The 15,929-nt window shown below is 51.6% G+C and overlaps 2 protein-coding genes across 7 annotated transcripts; both read left to right on the top strand.

Moving 5' to 3' along the window:
* Nucleotides 1–318: 318 nt before the first annotated feature.
* On the top strand, nt 319–7,201 carry opn1lw1 (opsin 1 (cone pigments), long-wave-sensitive, 1). Its single transcript, XM_088623873.1, has 6 exons — nt 319–616; nt 1,011–1,307; nt 2,386–2,554; nt 3,120–3,285; nt 4,013–4,252; nt 5,375–7,201. Exons 1-6 carry the CDS (start codon nt 511–513, stop codon nt 5,489–5,491), a joined length of 1,095 nt encoding a protein of 364 aa, XP_088479999.1. The 5' UTR covers nt 319–510; the 3' UTR covers nt 5,492–7,201.
* A 1,150-nt stretch (nt 7,202–8,351) lies between these two features.
* On the top strand, nt 8,352–15,702 carry LOC148674101 (uncharacterized). 6 transcript variants are annotated; one of them, XM_088623909.1, is made up of 10 exons: nt 8,352–8,490; nt 9,564–9,825; nt 10,197–10,370; nt 11,167–11,324; nt 11,578–11,768; nt 11,857–11,953; nt 12,687–12,953; nt 13,665–13,880; nt 14,739–14,887; nt 15,322–15,702. In XM_088623909.1, exons 2-10 carry the CDS (start codon nt 9,575–9,577, stop codon nt 15,391–15,393), a joined length of 1,575 nt encoding a protein of 524 aa, XP_088480035.1. In that variant the 5' UTR covers nt 8,352–8,490; nt 9,564–9,574; the 3' UTR covers nt 15,394–15,702. The 6 variants fall into 6 exon arrangements, with proteins under 6 accessions (XP_088480035.1, XP_088480038.1, XP_088480036.1 ...); XM_088623912.1 differs by having other exon boundaries at nt 11,570–11,768; nt 12,782–12,953; nt 15,325–15,702; XM_088623910.1 differs by having other exon boundaries at nt 11,570–11,768; nt 12,782–12,953.
* The last annotated feature ends 227 nt before the right edge of the window (nt 15,703–15,929 follow it).

Below are 15,929 nucleotides of genomic sequence, written 5' to 3'. Positions count from 1 at the left end.
TTAACAAAGAGAAGGATCGGAGATTTCACCTGAACTGGCCAGAAAAGACCCACTTCTTATCTAAGGAAGATTACCCTCAAACTGTATACATGCCAGGGCCCTGTGTGTGTGAGCCTACCTTTGTGTGATTGTGTGTGATGGACACAGCTCAGTTCGGCCCCCATTAATGCCAGGATCCTCATTAAAAGATCAGTTAGTCGAAAAACTTCACTACTGGTTCCTGCCTTACACCATCGCCCCTCCCACCCTCGGCTCTAATTCGGATGACGTTGGCCGTAATCCGTCCAAGACCAGTCCGGTATAAAAGAGCTGTGTCCGGTGGGTGGAAGACCATTGGTTGCGCATAAGGTGAGAGGCGGAAAAAGAGACAGGGAGATTCCGAAAGACAGGACAGCGGTACGTACAAACACCAAGGGCTACAAACAGAGGGAAGGAGAGACAGGGGCGCGACAAGGAGTAGAGGCGAAACAGAGAGCAGCCCTCTCGTGCCACAAAGAACGCCGGCACAAGATGACGGAGCACTGGGGGAGCGCTGTGTTTGCAGCCCGTCGAAAACATGAAGAGGACACCACAAGGGACTCCATCTTCACCTACACCAACACCAACAACACCAGAGGTGAGAGACAGAGCAAGGGACACACTACACCAAAGCAGAAACCTTTGGCCAAAACTGAAGACCCACGTAAGGGCCAATCACCGGTTGTGATGAGCTTGCTACCCATCAGATCCTGATTTTTGGGGCTTTTAAATTGGTTTCTTTACATTATACCACTCTGGGCACTTACAGTAGTAGATGTGTGGTATGCTAGAATAAAATCCAAATTCTGTTACGAATACACTTCCAATACACAAAGTAAGAACCTAGGGATCACTTCATAGCTGATCCAAACAGACTGGGGGATGCCAGGAACACACACACAGTACTTGCTTAGATCATGTCATGCTGTAAACTACATGCAATAAAACACGAGAACCAACAAGTGAAGTTGACGTGATGTGATTATTCACAGGTCCCTTCGAGGGGCCGAACTACCATATTGCACCCCGCTGGGTGTACAACCTTTCCACCCTGTGGATGATCTTCGTGTTCACTGCCTCCGTCTTCACCAACGGCCTGGTGCTGGTGGCCACCTGGAAGTTCAAGAAGCTGCGACACCCGCTGAACTGGATCCTGGTGAACCTGGCCATCGCCGACCTGGGCGAGACTCTGCTGGCCACCACGATCAGCATCTGCAACCAGATCTTCGGCTACTTCATCCTTGGCCACCCCATGTGCGTCTTTGAGGGTTTCACCGTTGCCACTTGCGGTAAGCACTCTGCCTAAATCTTGGTAAGGCTTGAAATCTAACACTGCAAGCAAAGCATGCCTTCAGTAATTGCTAACACATAACTGCTGATGTGTTAAGTCTGTGAGCAGCTCCTGCGCAAAGCTGATCTCTGCTTGTGAGATGCAAGAAAACATTTATCTCATGGAGACACAGGTCTAGTTGAGCTTCACAGGTCAACAAAAAAAAGAGGAACTGTAAAGGTGAAGTGCCAAGCCGAAGGATTCAGGATGTCACATCGCCCGTTGTTGGTACGAAAGCATTTGGATTGAAAGTGGAGGTGCCAAAGAGTGCCGTTTAACAATTGACATGATATAACAAGCTTTCCCTGTCGTTTCAATTTAGAGGTGGCCAACACTGTTGATGATACAGTTGGTTTTACCCACAAACCGTCACTTCCTTAACACTTGGAATAAGTCAGTTTGGACCACTGAAGCTTGAATCGACCTGTTGGGTGACCTCTTTATTTAAGACGTGTAGGGATCATCTGAAATTGAAATAAAACCCTGTAGAGCTCAAGGACTCTAATCGGCCATTCCTGATTTGAGTCATTGAATTAACTTACTAAATTGCTTTAAAAACATGTTCAAACTCTTTACCCATTGATGACATAAGCGTGACCTTTGTGACCAGCTGAACTGTGACTCTCCAGTACATGGATTGAGAACTTTTTTAGTTGGTCGGCTTGGAGGGACGAATAATTGGAAATGCCTGTTATTTGGCATGGGTCTCACTTCATGATTCGTGTCACCACAGCTGGAAACACAACCCACCCCACCTACTTTAGCAAGAGCATGATGTCTTGAAAGCAAGTGCTCTTGACCTAATAAATTAAGATAACTGTCAGGTCATGGGTACATGACTGAAACAGAAGCAGGAAATCAATAAAAGGCTACAAGTAAGAAGAGGCCATAACGTCAATCTTACGTCAATCTGTGCTTGATCAGAATTTTTTGCGCATAGGAATGCATATAGGACAAGAAGGAAAAAAGTGTACATTTATTTGGAAGAATGCCTTCTCTTGCTTGCCTCTAGATCCAATCATTCTGTTTCCCCACAGGCATTGCTGGTCTGTGGTCTCTCACTGTGATCTCCTGGGAGAGGTGGGTGGTGGTCTGCAAGCCCTTTGGAAACGTCAAGTTTGATTCCAAATGGGCTTTGGGAGGCATCATCTTTACCTGGGTGTGGTCTGCCGGCTGGTGCGCGCCTCCCGTTTTTGGCTGGAGCAGGTATGGGTTTTCCTCATAAATAATGATCAATCACTTCTGTCTCTCCCCTAACTGGAATCAATGATTGCTAGGCAAGTCAGCTCAACTCTATATCTTTCAGCAGGGGAGGGGTTAAAACTGTACAATCTTTCCCTTCCCAAGTACATGGTCACACCACAGGCCATGCGCCATTTCTACACCACAAGCGGCCCAGTGCAGTCAATAGAGCCAATATCTTATTCGAGCAAGTGTCTCCCTCTAAGTGGGAACACTGCAAGGTCACTGCCCAGTGATCAAGATGGTCCAATACTGTGCGGCAAATGAAGGCCATGTCTGCACCACAATCACACACACAGGCCAGACTCAAACTGCTCCAGTACAGAGGACTACAGAAGTCAGTGAGAACTCAGTCAGAGCTCAAACCTGAGCTCCAGATGACCGGCTTTTCAGGTGGATTCACTCAGGACTCCCGTAAAATGCTCTTGTATAAATAAAGATAGAAGGAAACGCACAAAAACCAAATCCAGGTTTAAATGAATTGTTCTCTTCCTCCTACACCCTCTCTTGTTCTCTGTCTGCGCCTCAGGTACTGGCCTCATGGTCTGAAGACATCCTGTGGACCTGATGTGTTCAGTGGCAATGAGGACCCTGGGATGGTGTCCTACATGGTGGTGCTGATGATCACCTGCTGTATAATCCCTCTGGGCATCATCGTCCTCTGCTACATTGCTGTGTGGCTGGCCATCCGCTCTGTACGTACCCTGCAGATCACACATGAGCGCAATTTCCTACATCGGAAATTGATTGTAACACATAGAGACGCGCTGGTACATAAAGAAAAGTGGCAGAGTACCACATGGGTTTACTGGATCTTCTTTGGGGTAGAGCTGTACTCCCTCTGAGCTGTTATTCTCACCCTCAACATTAAAAAAAAAAAATCAATCTTCAATCCAATTGTGTCTTTACGTGTTGGCTCACAATGAGGCCGCGGAGGGGGAGTAAAGAAGTGGAGACAGGTTCCCACACTTCACCTGCATCAATCCCTTTTTAATAAGCTAGCAGCTCTGCAATAATGTACTGGTAGCTTAGTTCTGACTGAAGGAGAAGAGCATCTCTCACTGATGTCTCCTCAAGACGGCAGGCAACCTCAAATCTTAATATATTAATTCACGCTGTAGCTGGGTTTTGCCAAGTAGGAACTGCTTGTTCCAGATAATCCGATGATCTGTAATTCTAGGGGACCTGCGGAAATGGAGCTCTTTAGGATCAGGGGGTGGCCATGCAAACTCGAATTTTCTTCTGTTCAGTTTTACAAGCCCCGCTTCAGTCACGTTCTCCAGAGATAATAATCATGAATTGGACGTCATGCTGGCGTTTCCTGGCTTGAGGCTCGTGGCGCTAGCACCGAGCCGGCAGAGTCCCGTCCTCGGGTCCTGCCTCACAGGCCTCTGATCTCTGCTGGCCCTATTCCCCCTCCAGGTCGCCCAGCAACAGAAGGAGTCCGAGTCCACCCAGAAAGCGGAGAAGGAAGTGTCCAGGATGGTGGTGGTCATGATCGTGGCGTACTGCGTCTGCTGGGGCCCGTACACCTTCTTTGTCTGCTTCGGTACTGCCTACCCTGGGTACGCCTTCCACCCCCTGGCGGCCGCCATGCCTGCCTACTTTGCCAAGAGCGCCACCATCTACAACCCCGTCATCTACGTCTTCATGAACAGACAGGTGAGGGCTGAGTTTGACGTGTGTTCCACTGTAGCTGCAAGCAGGAGAGGGGCCATATGAAATCATTTGCATTGTTACTACAGTATGTGCTGCATTACCTGCCTTGTAATTTAAGGAACAGGTTAAGGTTCAATCCCGCTGAAAGGTGAAGAAACAGGAACAGCCTTGAACAGTTCCCGTGCGGCCTATGCATACTGATGCAGCTCCCTACTTGAAACCCTTGATTTTAAATAAATCCAAGGGCCTGCAACGTTTCAGATTTGTATGTAATTTACTCCCTGTGTGGTGAAGCTCACATGCATGAAGTGCTAGAGTTTTCATCTTAAATATCCCATTTCAAAACAGAACAAAATAAAAAAGACTTGCACAGCTGAATTGCAGGCATTCAATCTTTGCAGTACGGGAAGCAAAAAAGGATAAAAGTGATAAAAGTTTTAAGTTCAAGTAGGTGGCTGCGTCAGCATGCGTAGGCTGCAAAGGAACAGGTAACGGGTTTATTCCAGGCTGAAAAGAAAAGAAAGGAAAAACAAAGTTTCGGCTGTGGAGCCTTCTTCAGGTGCGAGGTTCTCATTTCAAGTTTTTAGTTCAGTTCTACCAGAGCAAATACCACACATATAGAAAGCTCGCTTGCTGTGCCAAAGCCTATCCACACGGGGGCGATTCACACAAATTCTAGATCAGCCCCGACAAACTCCTAGTGTGTAAGATGTGGGACGCACGTTTTTAAGCATAAACGTTTTCACACACAAAGAAATTGAGCAAGATTAAAATGGGAGGGGAAGTCCTTCAGACTTTCAAAAAAGAACAACACACTCTTGCGTTTTTCCGTGTGCCGACTTCCAGTCCGTTACGCTACACATTTGCACTAAAACTATACAGAAGGACGCTGTTTTGAATCAGCGACCCCTCATTTTTCACAGACAACCGAATTTGTAAGCGCACTACGCTGCTAAGATGTTGTGACTGGCAATATCTTTCACGTCACGGTCCGGTGTTTGAACACAACACACGCAGCTCCCTTTGCTGCGGTCGTCTTGACGCTGATGACGACTCCTGTCTAACGAACACCTCACCTTTCCAAATGTCTCCCCCCCCTCCTCTTCCCCTTCTTCTTCGTTTCAGTTCCGCAACTGCATAATGCAGCTGTTCGGTAAGAAGGTGGACGACGGGTCCGAACTGTCCTCAGCGTCCAAAACGGAAGTCTCCTCGGTCTCAAATTCCTCCGTCTCTCCCGCGTAAAATAACCGCCATACCTCGCGCGCCGCGGGAACTCGCCAGGAGAACTCGTCCGACGAATTTAACAAAAAAAAAAAGAAGAAAAAAAAACTATCTTATGGGGAAAAAAGACAACAAAATATGTGAAGGACTCGTACAAATACACAGTATATTAATGACTCTCTCGGTCTACCGTCCCTGCTTTAACACCAACTCATCAGCACAACCCGCCTTCTGTCTATCGCGTAAGATACTCACAGACAACACAGGCAAACCGTAACGACAGGGGACGGTTGTGTTATAAAGACAGCCCAAAGCAAATCTGTATATATTTCTGTAAAAAAATATTTTATTTATACCTCTTCTCATTTTGAGGTATTGAGTTACATCACACCACCACCTGCTCCAGTGGACCTTTTCATTTTAAAAGTGTCGTTATTCAAATTTCATTATCTCCTAGCCCGCTAGGAACACCGCAGGAGAGAGTATTGCGCTGATTAAAAATTTGCTTATGCTGCTACTACTGTTTTATATTCAGAAATAGCACTCTTTAAGGTGTATTTTGTAATAATGCACTCACCATCTCCCCATCAATAAGAAATCCGATTTGTAAAACAAATGGTTCACAGTTTATGTCTCTGCAGTCCCCTTCTCTGTAATGCTGAATGACCTGGCCACGCTGTTGTGTCTGATAAGCCAGATGTGCTGTTCGATCAGGCATGGCTAATCGAGGGGTCTCATCTTACTCTGTCACCCCCAGACGTGGAGGCCATTGTGCTATACAGGGTGTGCAGGATGAGACACAGCTTTTCTGATCAATCTGAAAGCAGCACAGCAGGCTGCATCTGCCTCAAGACAGTTTGGGCTGGAGTAACAAGACTAGATTGAGACTGGAATCTCCCCTGGAACTGTGCTTTGGTCAGTTTGATTGCTCAGAATTGTATTTTTTCTTCATGTTTCTTGTTTATTTCTTTATAGGCTGTGTGCCGTACAAACGCACAGCACTCAGCATATGAGGAGATCAGTGCGTAAATCTCTCCTTGGTGGGGTTAAATCTAAAAAAAAATAATGGGAACCTCAAGCTGTGACTATCCCATATGTGCACGTTGACACTGTTGAAACCACGAATGATTTCTGCAGAACTTCTGATGCTTGCAAAGGACGACTCCATGCCAGGACATAAATCTGTAGAGACTCTTCCTTGTGCCCTTGCAATTGTATGCAGGGAGCAGCTTCATATCTTAACACAGAAAAACTGGTTTTCACATTTTATCCTTCTGAATGACAACAGAATGGCACTGAACTGTTGATTGAAGCTTGAAAGTAGGAAAACTTGTTTTCTGTACAATTTTTAGCACTCCGAGGAATGTAACTGAAGTGATGACATTGCCAGTGGTCAGTGTCTTAAGGCGTTGTTTATGGTCAGTACTGGACAAGCCTAGCACGGTATTTTAATTCAGTATCTCTGCACTGTGTATCAATTTGTACCCGAGTTCTGGAAAACAGGTTCTAAAACACCTGTAAATTGTCGAATAACAGCTCTACCCGGCTCTGTACAAAGTGTTGATAAGAGGATGTGTATTTATTTCTGCTGTTATTATTATTATAAAGCCTTCTGCTCTAGGTAATCCTGCAAAGAAAAAAAGAAAAAAAAACACGATACCATAGGACACATAATTTATATATGTTATTCTTTTTTGATGGGAATTAAATCTGCAGCAAATAGAAAAACAATACATTTCTGTGTTTTTATTGTCATTTGGAAGGTTATTAATCACAACTAGGAACAGGCGAGCACTAAGGAATATATATATACAGTGACACCAGTAAGAGTCTGTACTCCAGGTGTGTGTGTGTGTGTACAGTGACCCTCGTAAGAGTCTTACTCCAGGGGTGTGTGTGTACAGTGTCCAGTGACTCCAGTAAGAGTCTGTACTCCAGGTGTGTGTGTACAGTGACTCCAGTAAGAGTCTGTACTCCAGGTGTGTGTGTGTGTACAGTGACTCCAGTAAGAGTCTGTACTCCAGGTGTGTGTATACTGGGGCTCCAGTAAGAGTCTGTACTCCAGGTGTGTGTGTGTGTACAGTGACTCCAGTAAGAGTCTGTACTCCAGGTGTGTGTGTGTACAGTGACTCCAGTAAGAGTCTGTACTCCAGGTGTGTGTGTGTGTACAGTGACTCCAGTAAGAGTCTGTACTCCAGGTGTGTGTGTGTACAGTGACTCCAGTAAGAGTCTGTACTCCAGGTGTGTGTGTGTACAGTGACTCCAGTAAGAGTCTGTACTCCAGGTGTGTGTGTGTACAGTGACTCCAGTAAGAGTCTGTACTTCAGGTGTGTGTGTGTGTGTGTGTGTACAGTGACTCCAGTAAGAGTCTGTACTCCAGGTGTGTGTGTGTACAGTGACTCCAGTAAGAGTCTGTACTCCAGGTGTGTGTGTGTGTACAGTGACTCCAGTAAGAGTCTGTACTCCAGGTGTGTGTATATACAGTGACTCCTGTAAGAGTCTGTACTCCAGGTGTGTGTATACAGTGACCCCAGTGAGAGTCTGTACTCCAGGTGTACACGTGTTTTAAGCATGTAGATTTCAAAAAGCATTTTTAAGCATGTAGATGTTGGACAACACTGTACAGCTCAGCTTAATGAGGAACTTGATATGTTTGTTTATCAGTCATAAATACCAGCCTATACATAACTCTCACTATTGCATTTGCCTAAAAACGCAAAAAAACGAAACAGCAAAGCGCTAATTAATGCTGCACCGCTCAGCTGCAGAAAGCAGCTACATTACATCCAAGGCCAGTTACCTTTAAATTAAATCTCCGTAAAAATACAAATCCCATGTTCCCTACACTCATAATTGTATAATTACACCCAATCGGGAGGCGGCATTTGGGTAATTCAATTAGCAGAAGATTTCAAGAGCTGGCCAATGGGGAGAGTCCTTGTGCGCCGCAAGTTTTAGAGAAAAAACGTGTCGCTCTCCGCTCGCTCTGGTTTTCGACAACTCTAAGCGAAATCTAAAGGGTAAGTCGGTTTCTCTCATTGACGTGTAGACGCTTAAAGAGCATGTGTCTTTGAAATCATTACTTTAAAAGTGATAGCGATTTAGTTAGATCTACTCGAAAACAAACTAAATCGCTGAAGAGTGAACGCGTGGTGTTGCGTGGTACGTAAAACGCATCGGTAAAATTAAATATTAGCGTTGGGACGCGCGTGAAAACCGCGAAAGAACATTTGTTTTTATCAACTTTATAACCGTTAAAGTCCATTTCGTTATTACAGGCATGTGTTCGTCATTATTCTCTCATTACACTGTGTCTCCTTAGAGTCTTTTTACACCATGCCGTTTCTGCGACGCGTAGGTTTTTCAGACGTCAGGGTGAGGGAAGTATCGCAACGTTTGTTTTTTTTACATCCGGACGTTTCCTGTATGTTCTTCCACCTCTCCCCTCGCCCACCCGGTCATTCTCGAGATTCTCCCGCAAAGCACCGCGATACACGACGTGTTGTATTTGAGCTGGGGAGCCGGGTACCAGGCGATTGCCAAGGCAGGGCATCGAGCACATGACGGTTCCGGAGCGCAGAAAGCGAAGAGCGGGATATGCGATCTCAAAATCAAGTCGCTGTCATCGGCCACTTGCGTTTCGCTTGGTGTCATTTGGAGTCTGTCCGATCCCTGCCGCTAGCGAACAGAAGACACGACGCGTTTTCAGGCTGGAGGCGTACTTGGAAGTGTTTAGTTGGGTTTTTTTTTGCTAGAAGTTAACCGATTCACGTTCCCCGTGATGGCACGCACGCCTTGTGCGTCACCTGCCAAACAAAAGCGTGAAGGCATGAATGTGCAGTACAAAAGGCTGTTCAGCGATGATAAAATCAGATCAATTTCTTGCATGAGGAATGTGTCTTCGCAGACCCCAGCTTGCTCTCCATGAGACACACAGACAGGGAGAGAAGCTGGGGGTCAGAGCGCAGGGTCAGCCGTTTATACAGCGCCCCTGGAGTTGTCCCTGTGGCTCCCGGACGGGCGTGTGAATGGGTCACAACATGAGCGGCGCGGGCCAGACGGCGCTTGACCCCCCTGTCTCCCTGTCTCCCAGCCCCTCTGGCCATGTGGCCCCTCGCCCTGCTGTGCGTCGCCGCCCTGAGCTGGCCCCGCCCCTCGCGGCCGCTGGGACCGGACGGGGCGCTGGTGGAGGAGGGCCGCGCCCAGTTGCAGCGGGTACAGGGCTTCGCCGCGCAGCCGCGCTACGGCGCGTGCTGGACGCGGGCGCTGGAGCGGCTCCGGGGGGGCTGCCGGGAGCTCACCGAGGACACGCAGAGCCGCGTGGCGCTGGCCTTCGCGCACTGCCACCTGCGCAGGTGAGGCCGCGCGCGGCTCTCTCTCCCCCCCCACCCCCCACCCCACCCTTACGGGGGGCCGCCGCAGCTCGGCCCTCGCGGGGTGACTAGGGCGCAGGCAGGGAGAGCCGTCCTTCCACCTGCCTGCACGTTGGCGCACCTGTGTATCCCAGCATTCCTTCACAGAGCACTGGCGGCACTCGGGCACGAGACGGCTGTGGATCTGGGTGCAGTATGGGCAAGGCCCAGGTCTTCAGGGCTCTTGTGCCTCTTGATCTATCCGATTCCCCCCCCACCCCATTCTCGCAGTGCAGGCTGGGAACCCCAGTGCTCCCCCCACCCACCTTGGCCACGCCTGCGATTTTAATCTCTTCGCCGGTGTCCCTCTCCAGGTCGGGCCGCTCCTTCCCAGAGTGCACCGGGAGCAGCTCGGTGGAGGACTGCACCAGGCACATGGACGCCGTGGCGTTCGGCACCTACACCGAGTTCTTCACCCACGCCCACAGCATCTGCTACTTCCTGCAGAACGAGCGCTGGCAGCACCAGGCCGAGAACACCATCCACCGGTAAGGACAGGGCGCCCGGCGGCGGAGGACGAGGAGTCGGAACACCCTCTTCCTCGGAAAGTGTGCGAGGCTCTTGGGCTCTTTGCGTTGTGTGTTGAGGATGGGACCCATCCAGCTCTCGCCCCACCCGTTTCCTGACTGCTTCTTCCAATTCAGGGTCGCAGGGTGGAGGCTATCCCAGAAGGCAACAGGCGCGAGGCAGGGTACACGCTGGACAGGACGCCAGTCCATCACAGGGCACAGACAGACAGACACTCACATGAGGGCCAGTTCTCCCTGAGATAAAAACCCACCAGCATGTCTTTGGAAAGCCATGGGAAAATGGGGGTGAACATGCAAACTCCATGTTAACAGCACCTCAGGTCCGGAATTGAACCAGAGCCCCAGCACTGCTGACCACCACCACCACCTCACTCCCCCCAATCCGGCTCCCTGCTCCTCTTGTTCTACTGCCTCTGTTTGCTCAGCAGTTGATCTGTTTGACACCCCTCTGTCCACAGGCCAAAGCAAGCGGTCAGTCTGGTGCTTTACCTCCTTGCTGGGTTTGGACTGTGTGCTGTCCTGGTGCCTGACAGTAGACTCCTGCTGTGATCTGAATTCTGTCGTTTAAAAGAGACAAACGAGAAGGCTGGGAGGCCACCTGGTGCTTCTAGCTGGTCCGGTTGCGAGTAGCTAATGGATCACAGGATCCTCTTCCGGCGGGGTTCTCCGGGAAGTGCCGGAGCTGGCTCGAGTTCGCCAGTCGGGCCGTCGCCTGCCTCGCGAGCCTCCTGCTGAAGGTGCCGTCTCCCCGCAGGCTGACGGAGAGCTCGGCCGGCATCGCGGACCAGCTGGCCGCCACGCAGCGCCTGGCGGAGGGCCTGGCAGAGGCCCAGGGCGCGGCCATGAGGTCGCAGGAGGCCATCCTGAGGAACGGCGAGCTCCTGAAGCAGACGCTGCGGGACTCCGCCCAGGGTGTGTGTGGGTGTGTGTGTGTGTGGGTGTGTGTGTGTGTGTGGGTGTGTGTGTGTGGGGGTGTGTGTGTGTGTGGGGGTGTGGGTGTGTGTGGGGGTGTGGGTGTGTGTGGGGGTGTGGGTGTGTGTGTGGGTGTGGGTGTGGGTGGTGAGCTGTTGATCCTCCGTCGTAGGAGAGGAGTCTGTGCGCGTGCCCTCGCGCCCTTCCTCTTCCTCACCTTCCGGCCCGGGTGCCCGTCCTCCCAGGGGTGCAGGAGGTGTTCGAGGAGATGCGGGGCTCCGCGCAGGAGCAGCGCCTGGCCTTCTCCGAGATCTTCAACCGCGTGGCCTTCCTCCAGACCTACCTGCTGTCCGAGTCGCACACACTCTGGTCGCTGCTGTACAACCTGGGCGCGCTCGGCGCCGCCTTCCTGCTCACCTCCGCCCGGCGCACCTCCGGGGCCAGGTGGGGCCCGCTCCGCTCCGAGAGGGGAACACGCCTCTCCCTCTTCCTCTTCCTCCCTCGAGCTGCCGGTTCCGTGGCTGTGTTCCAGGCTGCTCCTCTTCGGCCTGGTGGCTGTGAATGTGTACCTGGAGCGGGTGATCTGCCGGGCCCTGCTGGAGTCCACAGAGCCCAGCTTCCAGCAGTCGGTGAGTACCCGGCAGGACGCCAAGCGTGACGCAGGGCCTGACGCAGACTGCCCTACGGGGTGGCGGAATGCAGGTATTCCTCTGTTAATGCCCCTGGACCGGCATGGTTTTGGTTTCAAGGGGAACTGCAGCCCCACATTCTCGGACTGATTATTAAATCTTGGTGACAAACAGGAATTCCTTGACCGTCCAGAAAAAATTGACGGAATTTCGAATTCAGCCCAAAATCATGAGCGTGGTGAAAGTGCACCATGTTGTTGCAGATCCCTTGTCTTGCCGCAGTTGAGAGCGTCCGTTTGCGGGACTTCAGACGCGATGCAGCCCTTCCTGCTCGCCAGTCCCTGCACCGACCAGTGTGATATTCAAGTGAATAAATACAGGTTGTTTAGCGGATATTTTACAGCAGAATCCAATCCAGTATCTGTGGGGGGAAAAACTGTCCTGAAGTTTATTCGCAAGTCTTCTTGTTTGCAATGCAAGGATCGTTCTAAATGGCAGAACTTGGTGCTGCGCACACCTGGCAGTTCAATCTATTTTGTGATGCAAGTTGGAGGTTTTGCACGTTACTGTGTACATTTTACTGTCATCGCAGGGTGACAGGCTGCTTCTTTCTAATGCTGAGCTGTAAAAATCCGAGTTGCAGTTCCTCTTTGACACGATTCTAGCCGTTTAGCGTCGTCTCCGACTTGTGCTCTTGGTTGATCTGGCTCCCGATCTTTGCCCGGTCTCGGAGCGCTCCGCCGTGCGGCCCGGATGCCTCCGGCCCCCCGGCGGCGGGAGCTGCCCTTTTCCGACCGGCCCGCGCGTCTGTCCCCTGGTCCCGAGCAGGAGCGGCTGGCCTGGCTGTTGGGCCTGCTGCGCCGGGCCATGCTGCTGGCCGGCCTGCTGGTCCTGGCGGCGGCGGCCCTGCGGTTCCGGGACGCGCGGCGGGAGAACCTGGAGATCCTGAGGCAGCTGGGGGATCTGCGCAGGAGCGTGGAGCTGAGCCTGCGGAGGACGGGTGGGCACCCCGGCTGCACGCGACGTCGTACCGGGCGCGGGAGGTCACTGCGCGGTTCAGGGCGGGTCTGGGATGAACAAGGCCTACAGAACACTACAGAAAATGCACACAAAATGGTGTCCTCCATCCTCTGAATCCGGGCAGTTTTGCTTAACACTTTGTAGTTTGCGTACAGCTCTGGTCACCCTCTGTTAGGACACCCATTCGTGGTCCTATGTGACCATGGCATTAGAACCTGCACAATATATTTCCACCCATGGCACAGTGGCCATTTCTGACAACGCTATCCCCGCCTTTCAGCTGTTCCTGAAATGTCACTTCCAGCAGGTGTCTGTAAATTCAGAATGCACTCAGGTCAGGTCCTACAGCATCTGTTCAGCGTATAGCGCACCCTGACTCTTTCACCCACATGCCTCCTGACACAGCGGGATGCTGGACTGGAGGTGGGTGTGTGGGTGGGTGGGTGGGGGGTACAGGATCTCGTTCAGGGGGTACAACAGCAGCAGTGTTTCCCCTGGGATTGGAACACAAACCAGCAGGTGACCCAGTAGGGGAGCCTGCACTTTAAAGTTGCTATCCCGGGAGGCATTCCTGTTTGCCCCACTCCTGTGCACGGGGAGATTTGTTCTTTCAGAGAGCGACGCTGCTTGTTTTGAAGTTGAGTTTATTTCTCTCCCGAGAACTTCCTCCCTCCTGGTTCTGTCCCCTCAGAGCATCTCTCCCAGGCGGCGGACTGGGAGGTGCTGCAGGGGAGGATCAAGGAGGAGAAGCTGGCAGACGGGGAGGGTGACCAGGAGTGGAGTCGGAAGGACGTGTCCCAGGATCCGGAGGTGCTGGAGGGGTCGTTTATCCCGGCACCCCAGATGCCCCCTGACGCCCCGGTTTCGGTGAAGGAGCTCCTGCTGTCTGAGGACACTGTCTCTGAGTGTGAGTGATCCTCTCAGTCGGTAACATACCCTGCTGTGCAGCGTGCAAGTAAGAAGACCATGAGGAGTTCATGACAAGAAAAGGTCATGGGTCATCCAGGGCATCGAGGTTCAGAACCGTCGTGACCTGAGACGTGTCACAGCAGCTCTAGTGCAGGATGTGTGAATCTGAGTGTGAAGCTCGTCCCGCACGAGACCCGCACCCTCGCACCAGCTCCCCTCCCCACACCTGGTCACAGGTGGAGAAAGAAGAGGTGGCAGACGAGCAGGCACATCGGCCTCACCGGCCCGTGGGCTGATCGGCAGCTCATCGATCCCGGGACCTCGTCCCAGGCCACCCTCCTGCGGCCCGGAGGAAAAGGGGCCCTTTGTTATCCGTTTAGTTTAGTTTCCGGTCCCTTTCACCGCGCAACCTGAGGAGGCGTGCTGGGTTGTCGGCGCCGATGGGGGTTCAGGAGTATCGGCTCTCCTCTTAGTCTTCTCTGCTCAAGACTGAAGAGATCCAGTTCCTTCAGCAGGTGCAGGTCCTGCCCTGAAGCCCCGGGATGCAGCTCGCTGCTCCCCTCTGGACTGATCCCAGAGCAGCGATACCTTTCCTGTAAGGGCTCGCTCACAGGGGCTGAAGGGTGTCCCCTGGGGCCCCTGGGGGCTCGTAGGGCTCTAAGAGGTGTAGTTAGGGGTGGCTCTCGGATGTGCTGGGGGGGTCCTTGTATCGCAGGTGAGGTGGTAGAGAGCGACCCCACGAGCAGGGTTTAGACGTGAACATTCACCGCAGGGCTCAGAGCTGCAGCAGCAGTGTTCAGCCACCGATCCGGACAGCGGGCTCCTGGTTTCTCAGCATTTCTGTGTTCATCTGCAGCTCGGCAGACCCCCCGAGCCCCGGGAGAGGGGGGCGCCTCCAGTCTGGTGCAGAAGCGTGGCCGATCCCGGCTGTCGGGGGCTCGGCTCCGGCGGAGTGACCGCGCGCCCCCGGACCTGGTGTACGCGGTGCTGGTGGACCCGGAGCAGGTGCGTCGTCAGCGGCCTTCGCGTACTTGATCCCGTTCATTCATCCTTGTTAAAAATGCCAGATCCCACAAAGCCAGGATCCGTGTTCCAGGATGAAGGGTTTTTTTTGTTTTGTTTTTTTTGAGCCTGTGCAGTACTTATCCTTTAGACCTTGTGTTCAGACTGCAGTCTGGACCAGCAAGTTGCTACAGTATGATCGGAGGCTGTTCCACGGTATTTGGTCTCTCTTGCACTCCGTGATGCTAAGCCATTTTGTTTCAGTCAGACCTGACAAGTCATTGCTCCTCTTTTTCCCCCCCTTCTCGTACTGAAGTACCCGCTCTGGTTGCGATTGCTCCTTCCTTCTCTCCACATCCTCACTCCCAAAGGATCTGCTCTGGGTGCGATTGCTCCTCCCTGCCCTGAATCGCCTGCTCTCCCTTCTCTGCCCTTAGCAGCCGAGGTACAACCTGAGGAGGAGTCGGAAATCCCTGCCTGGCGCCGTGTCTGCAGGAGAATCGCAGTGACGCTGGGACAGAGGGGCACATCTGGGCCTGCCAGCCCTGGGGTCAGGGTGGTCGTGCTCAAGACAAGATCCTTGTAGGGGATGAAACATGTTTTTATTTGAAGAAGCCACCCTCCTGTTCATGATTCAGTGCTAGTGACGCAGGAGTACCGTTGAGAGCAGCCTGTTCAAGTCAGATCCTGAATTTCCTAATAGCAACAGGCTTATTTCATATTTGTGTCTTGGTGTGGAGTCTTGTGATGTCTTCTTCTTCTATTTTCAATCTGTTCTGCCTTTTTTTAAATAAAGACTATTTTTTTGCATTTGGTAAGAGTTGTGCGCGCTGATTGTATTACATTTCTAAAGTGTCGAAAAAGGCAGTCTGCAGAGAGGATGTTCGGTCAGGACGGGTCTTGCTGCGGGTCGGTTTCTGCAAATTACTTGCTTAAAATCTGTTCTATAAAAGAAGCACTTTTGTTTTGGAGAGAGTCTGTGGGACCCAGTCTGCTTTCCTAAGCCATGAGGTGAAAGGTTCCCTTCCTGGGAAGGGCTACTGGT

This window comes from Lepisosteus platostomus, chromosome 3, assembly GCF_059453375.1.
Source record: "Lepisosteus platostomus isolate fLepPlt1 chromosome 3, fLepPlt1.hap1, whole genome shotgun sequence".
Taxonomy (NCBI): Eukaryota; Metazoa; Chordata; class Actinopteri; order Semionotiformes; family Lepisosteidae; genus Lepisosteus; species Lepisosteus platostomus.
The sequence above is the reverse complement of the archived record's forward strand: the minus strand, read 5'-3'. Positions and strand labels throughout refer to the sequence as shown.

Coding starts and splice junctions, on each gene's coding strand:
- opn1lw1 (XM_088623873.1), top strand. CDS start 511: ATGACGGAGCACTGGGGGAGCGCTGTGTTTGCAGCCCGTCGAAAACAT. Junction 1,308..2,385: donor TTTCACCGTTGCCACTTGCG/GTAAGCACTCTG, acceptor GTTTCCCCACAG/GCATTGCTGGTCTGTGGTCT. Junction 3,286..4,012: donor TGTGGCTGGCCATCCGCTCT/GTACGTACCCTG, acceptor TTCCCCCTCCAG/GTCGCCCAGCAACAGAAGGA.
- LOC148674101 (XM_088623907.1), top strand. CDS start 9,575: ATGTGGCCCCTCGCCCTGCTGTGCGTCGCCGCCCTGAGCTGGCCCCGC. Junction 9,826..10,196: donor GCGCACTGCCACCTGCGCAG/GTGAGGCCGCGC, acceptor GTCCCTCTCCAG/GTCGGGCCGCTCCTTCCCAG. Junction 11,954..12,686: donor AGCCCAGCTTCCAGCAGTCG/GTGAGTACCCGG, acceptor CCGGTCTCGGAG/CGCTCCGCCGTGCGGCCCGG.